Raw genomic sequence first — 11,616 nt, forward strand, 5'->3', positions numbered from 1 at the left:
TACGTACTCTCTCTCTCTCTCTCTCTCTCTCTCTCTCTCTCTCTCTCTCTCTCTTATACTGACCAAATTATACATTTGCATTCCGCATTTACTCTTACTAGGATTGCTGTTGATTCAATCCTGTTTTATTTTAATCTTGATATGACCTGTTGTTTGTTTAATCGGTTTCCGGATTTATCTTCAAATGCTTCTCATTAACGTTGTTTGCAATGCAGGGCTCTTTTGTGATTAAAATCAACGGACCCCAAGGATGGTCATTGCACCCTGATAAGGTTTATTTATTGTCTTTTTTCTTTTCTTTTTTTCTTTTTACTGAGGCCGCTGCTGGACTCCCAATTTGATTCGGCAGTTGACAGCTCTAGTGTCTTGCAGGTTCCGGTCGTTGTTGATAACACTGGCTGCAATGGCAGTGAAGATATTAATTTCCGGTTTACAGGGTGAGTTTCAGTAGATTATGTTTTATTTTGCTTTTCTGTAATTTATTGTCACCATTTGCATTAGGCCTAGTGCTCACTTTGGATTTTCAGTATAAGTTAGCTAGTTGTTTGTGTGTGGCAGGTTCTCCATTTCTGGTAGAGTTCTGGGAGCTGTTGGTGGAGAGAGCTGTGCTCTTCAAGATGGAGGTCCCTCAGACATCAAAGTCGAACTTTTGTCAGACAGTGGTGATGTTGTTTCTTCTGTTTCAACTTCGTCAGGGGGAAGCTTCTTGTTCAAGAATATTATTCCAGGTAATACACATCGTTACCAACTTTTTCTGATATGTCACACTTCACAGGATGTTGTGATTTTAATTTCTGTGTGAAAATTCATTTTAAGTATGCATTCTTTATGATCTGATTCACTAAGATTTCCTTGTAATCATCTTTATGCATTCTTTATTCATTTTAAGTATGCATTCTTTTTCTGAATATTTTTCTTACCAACATCCTTTGGGTGCAGGAAAATATGAAATACGTGCTTCGCATCCTGACTTGAAAGTTGAAATAAGAGGTTCAACAGAGGTTTGTGGTTCTTCTTTCTTCCCCCACAATCTTTTATGCTATGGAATTATGTTGTGTTATTCTTTGCATTTCATGCTACAGTACAATTTGTCAGATGACCCTTCACAAGTTAATACAACACTCATGTGGAAATGAATCTTGCAGGTGAATGTGGGATTTGGTAACGGTGTAGTTGATGACATTTTCTTTGTTCCTGGCTATGACATAAGCGGATTTGTTGTTTCTCAGGTAAAGATGACAGTTGTGCAAGGAATTTGTTTTGTAAACATGTCTCTTTGTTGACTCTGCTTTAAAACTACATTGAGTTTCCACCATTGGCAAGAGATCTTTCTTTATCATTTATTGATATTTTATCATAATTGATGTTAGCTCTGTAATAACATGATGATCTGAAACTGGACTTCAGCCTACTTAATTGACTTTATTCTTATTTCTGTTTTTGGTTATCTTAGGGGAATCCAATATTAGGAGTTCATGTTTATTTACACTCAGATGATGTCTTAGAGGTAAATTGTCCCCAAGGTTCTGGTACAGGCTCTGAAATGAAGAAGGCTCTTTGCCACGCCATATCTGATGCACATGGAAAATTCATGTTCAAGTCGCTACCTTGCGGTAATTTTTAATTATATCATCTGCTTCATTTTTCTGTTTTCTTTCTCATTGGTTGTTAATCTTTTACTTGTTTAGAACTTGCATAGATATAATAATTTTGGATGGTTACTGGTTGTAGTTGTCGCGTTGGATGCTAGCTGATTGCTTGTTATTGGCACTGTTTATGATAGTTTCCTTATTTCTGATCAACAAAACATAGATTAACTGTATCTAGCATTACATTTTTATAACTAGGTGGATTGTAAACTCTATAATAAAGGAAATAGTAGATCAGCTGTTAAGGTGTCTGCGGCCTTTCTGACAGCCATGGATTAGCATTTCCATGGCCCATCGGTATATTGAAGTCAGGTCTTTGGGCAATACATGTTACTCTGTTGGGGAGGGGTGTTGCTTTTGTCTTTCTGCATATATCATCTTTGCTTAGTAGACAAATCCCATTCATTCATTCCCTTTGATTATAAATCCCGGTTACTTAGACACATTATAAGCCGTCCAAGGTGCGTGGAACATGATCATTTTATGCACCTCAACAGTTATACTCCTTTTCAAATTGAAATATTGCTCAGTTTCATTGAACCACTGGCAGGAACTTATGAGCTAATACCTTACTACAAGGGAGAAAACACGGTCTTTGATGTTTCACCTCCCGTCATGTCAGTGACTGTTGAACATCAACATGTGACAGTTCCGCAAACATTCCAGGTAAAGTGCATAGTGTCCTACAAGTTCAGAACTCGAATGAATTGGTGACGTTGTGATATTTTATTTTCAGCATTTGACTATTGCTGGATATTTTTGTACAACTGTGACAGTAAATGAAACTAAAATGTCTTTAGTTTAGCCTGAATTCATTTAGATCAAATTTACTGGTTGCCCATCCATCTCTGAGAAACTAATATATTTTAAAGTGTATTTGTAGTAGAGTATACTTATTTTACACTTTTCTCATTTGGATTAAATAGCTCTGTGTATCCATCCATTTGAAAGTGTTGTCTTGTTTATACATGTCTTCACCGATTTGATGTATATTTTCAACTGCATCATATTATGATCTGTTGTGCAGGTCACTGGATTTTCTGTTGGAGGGCGTGTCGTTGACGGAAACAACATGGGTGTTGAAGGTGTTAAGATTATAGTTGATGGTCATGAAAGGTCCATCACCGACAAACAAGGTTATTACAAGCTTGACCAGGTATAATAATGCACGATACCAGTTTTTATTAATAAATGATATTGGAGGAGTGATTTGAATTAGTGACCTAGAGTGTAGGATAAATGATTTTAACCACTAGAACTACAGGCCCCAACGAACACCATGGCAAGTATTAGCCTTAACTATTACTCTACATTATTTGCCCAATGAAGCAACAAGTGGTCTACACTTATAGCCTCAGTGGTCACCTTTATACATGATACACTAATAAGAAAAGCAAGTATGCTTTTGCTCTGAATCATATTAAAAGTCTTGGTGCTACCATGAGCCATCCAAGCTAGATATATGAGTTGCCAAACAACTTCTTGCAAAAGATGTTGAAACGCCTCTAATGATTCCGAATTCCATAACCTGTCCAAAGTAGATAGCCTTCTATTTCTATTGTCCCTTTGCCTTTAGCTTGCTTATGTTGAATGTTTCAGGTTACTTCCAATCGCTATACAATAGAAGCCACAAAGGAGCATTACAAGTTCAGTAATCTGAAGGATTATTTGGTAAGAGCCTTTAAGAAAAGTTCCTTTCTGTACTTATATGGTGATTCACAAGGTCGCCATCTTTCATATTAGAAGTTGCAATGTACAAGGTTTTGCAACTTATGTATGTGAATTATATATGTTTTCTATGTTACATCAAATGATGCTTTGATCCCTTTTGTTTTCTCACTTGATGGTGATCCAGGTATTGCCGAACATGGCTTCTGTTGTGGACATTAAAGCAGTTTCCTATGGTGTCTGCGGTGTGGTGCAGATGGTTAGTGCTGGTTACAAGGCAAAGGTAAAATCACAATTCCTGTTTTCTACATTCTTTGTTATATGCAGGGTTTTTATGTCTCATTTGAATTCTAGGTGGCTTTGACTCATGGACCTGAAAATGTCAAACCACAAGTGAAGCAAACCAATGGAAATGGAAATTTCTGCTTCGAGGTATGTTAGCTTAATCTGCAATGATGGAAGTATTTTACAAATGAGTAGTGATCTAGGATTCAAGATGTAAATTTGTATTGCTGTATCTTGTTTTTGTGTATTTCTTCTGTAGGTTTTCAACTGGGATTGTTTGTCTGTGTGTTTCCAGGTTCCAACTGGTGAATATCGTTTATCTGCTTTGGCACCTGAGAGTGCTTCTGGTATACTGTTTGTGCCATCTCATATTGATGTTGTGGTCAAAAGTCCATTATTGAACGTCAAATTTTCTCAGGTAAATAAGTATGTGGACATTGGTCTTTTGATCAAGTATCATGATATCTATTTGGATCTTCAAACTCTTTTAATTTGCATTCAAAGATTGAGTATAGTATTTTGGCATCACACTCGGTTTGATTTGGCTGCTCTACTATAGTTGGTTTTATTTGTCAATAATTTATTAGGCCAGAAAATTAGATATCAGAAGTGTTTGTTTATCAATATAGAAGTTCTGAAGCATTTTTACACTGTTTTGTATGACAGATTCTGAAGCATGTTTTGATGAATACGTCTTCCTGATTTGTCTTCTCTTTTTTGTCAATAAGGCACTAGTTACAGTACGCGGAACTGTAGTCTGCAAAGAGAAGTGTGGCACATCTGTTTCTGTTGCCCTTAGCAGTATAGGTGGTAAGCGTAATGAAAAGACAGAGACAATTAGTTTGACTGATGAGAGTAGTGAATTTCTCTTTCATGACGTCATCCCTGGAAAATACAGAGTTGAGGTTAGGTTTTTTTTTTTTTTCTACCCTTGATATTTCCTTTAACTTCTGTTTAAATTCTGGACACTTCAGTGTTGACAATGGTTTTATATAAATATAAATATATGATGGTGGTTAGTTCACTTGTGTGTTTACTTTGCTATCATTTTAGGTTAAACGCAACTCCCGGGAATCTGTTAATGGAGAAGATAATTGGTGCTGGAAGCAAAGCTCGATTGATGTGGATGTTGGTGTTGATGACGTAAAAGGAATTGAATTTGTCCAGAAAGGTTACTGGATCCGTTTGATTTCCACCCATGATGTAGATGCTTCTATGATTCATCCAGATGGTTCATCCATGGATTTAAAAATTAAGGTTGGCCCCATTTTCTCTTTATAAGCTCAGATGAACTAAATAACTATACAGGTACCATCATGTGATGTTCATCTTTGTTTCTCTTCGTTGTGGTCTGCAGAAGGGTTCCCAGAATATATGTGTGGAACATCCTGGAGTACACGAACTTCTTTTTGTCAACTCTTGTATTTTCTTTGGGAGCTCATCAATTAAGATTGATACATCAAACCCATCGGTATAATCCTTATGTTGGTTCTTCATTTCTTTTCTTTTTCTTTCTTTCGTGACCTTCCTCAAGTACAATCTCATTCCCTCTGTTATTTGTTTTCCAGCCTATTCATCTAAAAGGAGAGAAGTACCTTCTTAAAGGACAAATCAATGTTGCATCAAGCTCATCTGATGGTGTGCACAAGTTATCTGAGAATTTTATTGTAGACATTGTGAATTCTGAGGGCAGTATTATAGATAGTACAACAGCTGGACTTGCTCCCATTGGAAACGAGCAAACAAGTTATTCTGTTTATGAGTTCTCTGTATGGGCCAAACTTGGAGAAAAACTTATCTTTGTTCCTCGGGATGCAAGGTGCATTTTTAAATCTCTTCTCATTCTATGTCTTTTCTTTAATAAGTTTCTGCACTGAGTTGGTACCCTTTTTTCACATGGCTCTATTTCCTCTTCATGCAAAACAGACTTGATTGTAACAGAGATGGATCAGTGTTTTTTATTTTGTTTTACATTATTACTTATGCTTCTGACTTGAGCCGATGATGTTTGCAGAAATAATGACATGGGGAAGATATTGTTTTATCCCAGACAACATTATGTATGGATGAGTTTTCTAGAAGTTTCAACTACAAGTATCTCTTGTTTGATCTATTGATTCAACTATAAGCATCTCTTTATTCACTTTTCCTTCTCAGGTTGTGGTTAATAATGATGGTTGTCAAGCTATGATCCCTACATTTGATGGTCGATTAGGTTTATATATTAAAGGATCAGTGTCTCCCCCTCTTTCTGATGTTCATATTAAGATCATTGCTGCTGGAGATAGCCACATTGCACAACTTAAGGAAGGGGAATTAGTTGTTGAAACTGCCACAGCAACAGATGGCTCATTTGTTGGGGGGCCTTTATATGATGATATAACATACAATGTTGAGGCTTCAAAGGTTCGGAACATGAAGTGGCACTATTTTACTTTATGCATTAAATTTTATCTCCATGTTCTGCTTATTGTTTTGCTGTGCACATATTCAGCATAGTCAGAGGACAAGATGTCCTCTGTGGTATACTTTGCTTTAATTTATTTTTAAATATGTTTTTTTATTAAGAAAAATGTTGTAGGGTAAAGCATAAAAGCAACTGGAAGATACATGCAATTAAAACTAATTAGAATTCTGGAGACTTGCAGTATCTATTGATATTATCTGAAGATATAACTTTTTGATTAAATAGTTTGCTAGAGATTTAGTATCTCTTTTCATGTGCCATCTTTATTTAGTAACTTTTTGGCTAGTTAAAATGGCAGAAGCCAAGTATATCATATTCTCATATCATTTTGATTTATGTGCTTATCTTACGTATTTTTTCCACTAAAAAAAAAATTGCGTATTTTGTTTTTCATCATATTGATAAAGGCACGGGACTGGTTTATATATGTTTTTCCTTCTTCACTTATGATCGTACTCTCTTTTTCGCTTAGTACAATCAAATCTTTAGTAGCTGATGGTCAAACTACATGTAGTTTGAAACTTTGAATAAATACCTGGCTCTATATTTCATGTTTGTGCTTTTAGTCAAAGAGTTGAATCGCTAGTATTATCTGCACTTTTTAAATGAGTGGGAATAAGACTGCAATTATTGATGTCATCGAAATGTTGGGTTTTTGTGCAGCTTGGCTACCATTTAAAACAAGTTGGTCCTCATTCCTTTTCCTGTCAGAAGCTTGGCCAAATTGCTGTAGATATATATTCTAAAGATGACGCCAGAGAGCTCATTCCTTCTGTGTTGTTATCTTTGAGTGGCGATGATGGCTACAGAAACAACTCGGTATCTGGAGCTGGTGGAGCATTCCTCTTTAGTAACTTATTTCCTGGAACTTTCTATTTACGTCCTCTGCTAAAGGTACAGTTCTATTATGTAAAGTCTATCTGAAAGCAATCATTTAATTTGTAGTCCTTTTTTATATATTTAAAACAGATCAATTCAGCCCTAAGAAACTTTTTTTGTAAATTACAGTGACATTATCGTTTAAGTCAGATCCTTTGACATTTAAACATGGGCTAGTTAGTCATACAAGTATATCAAAATACACACTTCCACATGCATGTCATGTCTTTGTTGATTGTTTGTTTGATTGGTCCAATGTTCCTGGGTCCAAGTCCAATGGACATGTGTCTTATGTCGCAGTCCATCAACCTTCCTCGTATAGGTATCATACATTGGTTGCTCACTGAGAGCTGATAGGACATTATACGTGTCTATTTTACTTGTAACTGTCTATTTTACATGATGCTTTGTCCCAGAATGAAAGCTTGTATTTTTCAAAGTTAAAAAAAAGTTTAAAGTATTGATAATACATTCGATATGTGAACCTATTTGTTTTCATTCTAATGCTCAAGTCCTCCGAAGTATGTGTCTGTCAGTAGGACAAAACACAAAGTGACAAAAGTATAGGATTTGACCATTTCTTTGTACTATTCACTTCTCTTTGGTTTGATTTTGTTTGCCTTCTCATCACCCAAACGAGTTCCAATATAGGGACCATACTCCTCGCTTTTGAAACTCCCATTACTCCAAAGAAGGAAATCACTTGGCAGCTTGTTTCTTTACCATCTCTTTCTATTTTTATAGTTCTATTGCAACAGCAGTTGATTGAATCTTTCTCCCTGTATATCATAATTTTTTGTTATTACAGTATAGTCTCATCTTAGGTCTGCCCCTATATGAGAATGGTTGTAATAGATAAATAGCTAGTGACCTGCATAGGGTAAAGTTATAATCAATCACTCCCCCAAATAATTGACTTTCCTTGTTCTTTGCATCTTCTAGGAGTATGCCTTCTCTCCTCCATCACAGGCTATTGATCTTGGCTCCGGGGAGTCTAAAGAAGCTATTTTCCAGGCCACTCGCGTTGCATACAGGTTTTTTTGTCAAACTTCTCTCTTATAATTGGGTTTGTAATAAAACCATACTTTTACACTATTTATACATAACTTTGTTTGACTGCCCGCAAATGTACAGACTTTGGCAAACCATTCTCTTATTCAGACTTTCATAGTACGATTTTTGAGTTCATTACTGTTTCTTGAACTAAGAAATTGTGGGTTAGAAATTTTGGTGGGATATATGTGCATTGAAATGGTTCTTGGACGTACCAAATTTTAACAGGGGCTGTATTCTTTGTCAAAAATGAGCAAACACTGAATAGACCCCTCATGACTTGATGTAATTTATATGCAATACATTTTCCTTTCTTTGATTGAAACAAAATTCATTGAATAAGGTATAGCAAAGAGAAGGCTGGCAAAGAAGTCCACAATACAACTTTACCTCATTGGTCTTCTTTCATTTTTGATTCTATGTGTATGCTTTTGGTGATTATCTATATCAAGTATATCATATGCTTTTGGAATTTTATTTCCAATTAACATTTAGTTATTACTTCCTTGAGAGCATGCATCGTTCAAGTTTTATTTTCTATTTGCTGACGTAGTACATACTGTATTCTAGAAATTGTAACAGTGAACAGCATACAATTTGGTATCAATTTATGCTTCCTTCTGAGAGATGCTAAGTTGGATTATATTCTTTCAGTGCCATGGGTGTGGTCGCTTTGTTGTCTGGCCAACCAAAAGAAGGTGTGTTAATTGAGGCCAGATCAGAATCAAAAGGCTTCTATGAGGAAACAGTGACTGACTCATCTGGAAGTTATCGTTTGAGAGGACTTCTTCCTGACACAACCTATGTAATCAAAGTAGTACAAAGGGATGGGTTGGGCAGCAGTGAAATTGAGAGGGCATCACCTGACTCTGTTCCGGTTAAGGTTAGTTTGTACATATCATTTTCAAACTACAAATAAAAGATTTAGAATTTAAAAATTAAAATAATAAAATAAAAAAGAAGAGGGAAGAACCCGGTTTTTGCATATGTGAACCTTGAATTAACTTTGGTAATTTTGTAGGTTGGGTACGAAGATATCAAAGGATTAGATTTTCTGGTGTTTGAACAGCCAGACAAAACTATTTTAAGTTGCCATGTCGAAGGAAAGAGAAATGAGGAACTGCACTCGCATTTACTGGTGGAAATCAAATCATCTGGTGAAAATCCTAAGATTCAATCCGTCTTCCCACTTCCGCTTTCAAACTTTTTCCAGGTGAAGGACTTACCCAAGGGTAAGCACCTTCTGCAACTCCGGTCTAGTCTTCCATCTAGCAGCCACAAATTTGAATCCGAAATTATTGAGGTCGATTTAGAGAAGAATGCTCATATTCATGTTGGCCCACTCAAATACAGTTTTGAAGAGGATCACCAGAAGCAGGTTCGTTACACCTCGCTCTTCATTGTCTTTTTTTTTTAAAAACAAAATTGAAAATACATTTGACTATGCTGCTTATTCAAACACAGAAGGACTTTATTTCTGTGTTTGACACTGGAGTAGGTTAAGCGAATAAAAAATCTAACTAAAGATTCCTTAATTTCTTCCATGGCTTGCAGGATTTGACTCCAGCTCCGGTTTTTCCTCTTATCGTAGGAGTTTCAGTGATTGCTCTATTTATTAGTATCCCAAGGTATAATACATTATCTACCTTTCACCGAGTACCGTCTTTTATTGGTTGTGGACCTTTTGGTGCTCTTGAACATGCTCTTGAATATACCATCTCTTCTTTTTTTTTTTGCCTCACTTTGAAGGTTGAACGATTTGTATCAATCCATGATTGGAACACCAACACCTGGGTTCACTACAACCGCAAAGAAGGAAGTGAGGAAGCCCATGTTGAGAAAAAAGACGTACTGATCTGTTTGTGCCCGATAGATGTGCCTCGAGTGACTTCAACTGTCAATCTGATTAGCCCTTGCAACTTCAAGGTTATAGAAAGAGCTAGGAATTGGAAACTGGTCAGGCTATTTCATCCCTGATGTAGTAGACTCGCATTGTTTTGCAGTCAAAATTTTGGATCATTCTTTATAGCAGAAACTTATACCATGGTTGAGGTCCCCTCTGTAATACATAGTATGCTTCTTTTCTTAGGAAAAGCTTGCACCAATTCATGCCCAAATTTTTCTGGCTCCATGACTTGCACCATGGTTTTGGCCCTTCATGACCTAATTCTTGGCCTTCTATCTATCCTGTATTATTGTAATGAATACAAGGATAAGAGGGCTCAGTTAGGAGCACGTAATGTCTGTATTTCCTACATTTTTCACTATAAATAGGTGTACCACAGGAACTAGTTGACATGTTTGAAACTACCATTGCTAACTAACTGATGCAGCTGGTTTGATTTTGATATCTTTCTCTGTTGCAAGCTATTGCCTTCTCTCAGTTGTAATCCCAACTCAGAGGTGTTTCCTTCAAACTGTTGTGTCTACGTTGCCATAACAAAGGAAAATAAACCAACGAGCAATCCGTTCCTTCATTCATCAGTCTCTATTTGATTCTCTGTTCTGTGGTTACAGGATATCTGCCCATTAGTTGAACTCCCTTGAGACTTTTGAGATATCCTGAGATCTGTTTCCCTGAGTGAATAATTAAACCCTAGACCGAACTTATGTAACAGGAAACTGACAAAAATTGCTGGGCTAGTGTGATAATTTTGGCCAATTTTGATGCTTTGAATCAACAACCGCAACACATAATTATAAGTTTAATGCAGACCACCTCTCCTAACATCCCGAAAGAATGCACCACTGTATGCCATCCCTGACCATAATCTCCAGCTTTTGTTCAGCCAACTGAGCCAAGCCTTGTTCATGCTTTTTAGTTTCTTACTGGCTCTGGCCGGGTTTTTACTATCTTCACATTTCACCAACCGTTAGAAATTAGTTTCTGTCAGATTAGTAGTATGCATGCCTCTGAAACCCCTTCAGGTGGAATAGGTTTTGATGATCGACTAACAAAATTGCCAGTGCTGCATGAGCGTTTCAACCTTCTAGTGTGGACGAAATAAATCATTTGACCAAGACATGTTGCATTTAGTAGTGATTCTAAAATGCTTCAAGACAATTATAAGCTAGAATCGTCGGTGTTGGTTTGGGAGTCTAACCAACAATATTAAGGTCATGAATTTAAACTTGTGGTGCATTTAACCAAAAAATTAAAATAATTATAAGCTAAGACGTACAAGGGCCTGGTGCGCCTCTTGTGAAGATCGTTAACTATTGCTAAATAATTGGTGGAAAGCATAGGGTTCATCATTCTTGTTATTTTCGCTTTCATAATTCATGAAAAACATATACTCAACAAACAGGGGCCCATCTGAGATGGGTGTTTGACTATCCACAAGCCTAAAGAAAAATAGAACGCGCCGTTAAAAAACCCTAGGAAGAGAAAAAGTCCCTCGCCACGATGCTTCGGTCCGGGAGAGGACACGTTTAGCTGAAGTGCGTGCCTGTTTTTGTTTGGCTCTGCCTATTGGTTTTCGTCTGGGTTTGGTGGGTGAGATGGAAGGGAGGAAGAGATGGAGTAGGAAGTTGCAGATCCATCTGAGATGGTCGGAAAATGGCTTAGATCTGATTCGGCGTGGGCTGTTCGTGGTTGTTCTGGTGGTCTTTGTA

At 36.8% G+C, this 11,616-nt stretch overlaps 1 protein-coding gene across 1 annotated transcript in view; it reads left to right on the forward strand.

The window, feature by feature from the left end:
- LOC101305985 (nodal modulator 1-like) overlaps positions 1 to 10,305 on the forward strand; it is a 10,827-nt gene extending 522 nt beyond the window's left edge. The window contains exons 4-27 of the mRNA XM_004288489.1: positions 216 to 272; positions 373 to 437; positions 559 to 728; positions 940 to 1,001; positions 1,146 to 1,229; positions 1,454 to 1,613; positions 2,200 to 2,315; positions 2,677 to 2,805; positions 3,249 to 3,320; positions 3,505 to 3,600; positions 3,672 to 3,749; positions 3,898 to 4,020; positions 4,331 to 4,507; positions 4,656 to 4,859; positions 4,960 to 5,073; positions 5,171 to 5,421; positions 5,617 to 5,662; positions 5,760 to 6,008; positions 6,733 to 6,963; positions 7,891 to 7,982; positions 8,656 to 8,884; positions 9,023 to 9,379; positions 9,556 to 9,629; positions 9,751 to 10,305. Of these exons, the coding sequence (XP_004288537.1) occupies positions 216 to 272; positions 373 to 437; positions 559 to 728; positions 940 to 1,001; positions 1,146 to 1,229; positions 1,454 to 1,613; positions 2,200 to 2,315; positions 2,677 to 2,805; positions 3,249 to 3,320; positions 3,505 to 3,600; positions 3,672 to 3,749; positions 3,898 to 4,020; positions 4,331 to 4,507; positions 4,656 to 4,859; positions 4,960 to 5,073; positions 5,171 to 5,421; positions 5,617 to 5,662; positions 5,760 to 6,008; positions 6,733 to 6,963; positions 7,891 to 7,982; positions 8,656 to 8,884; positions 9,023 to 9,379; positions 9,556 to 9,629; positions 9,751 to 9,856 (3,342 nt within the window). The 3' untranslated portion in view covers positions 9,857 to 10,305. The remainder of the gene's footprint in view (positions 1 to 215; positions 273 to 372; positions 438 to 558; positions 729 to 939; positions 1,002 to 1,145; positions 1,230 to 1,453; positions 1,614 to 2,199; positions 2,316 to 2,676; positions 2,806 to 3,248; positions 3,321 to 3,504; positions 3,601 to 3,671; positions 3,750 to 3,897; positions 4,021 to 4,330; positions 4,508 to 4,655; positions 4,860 to 4,959; positions 5,074 to 5,170; positions 5,422 to 5,616; positions 5,663 to 5,759; positions 6,009 to 6,732; positions 6,964 to 7,890; positions 7,983 to 8,655; positions 8,885 to 9,022; positions 9,380 to 9,555; positions 9,630 to 9,750) is intronic.
- Positions 10,306 to 11,616: the final 1,311 nt, after the last annotated feature.

The sequence above is a fragment of the Fragaria vesca genome, linkage group LG1 (genome assembly GCF_000184155.1).
Source record: "Fragaria vesca subsp. vesca linkage group LG1, FraVesHawaii_1.0, whole genome shotgun sequence".
Classification (NCBI taxonomy): domain Eukaryota; kingdom Viridiplantae; phylum Streptophyta; class Magnoliopsida; order Rosales; family Rosaceae; genus Fragaria; species Fragaria vesca.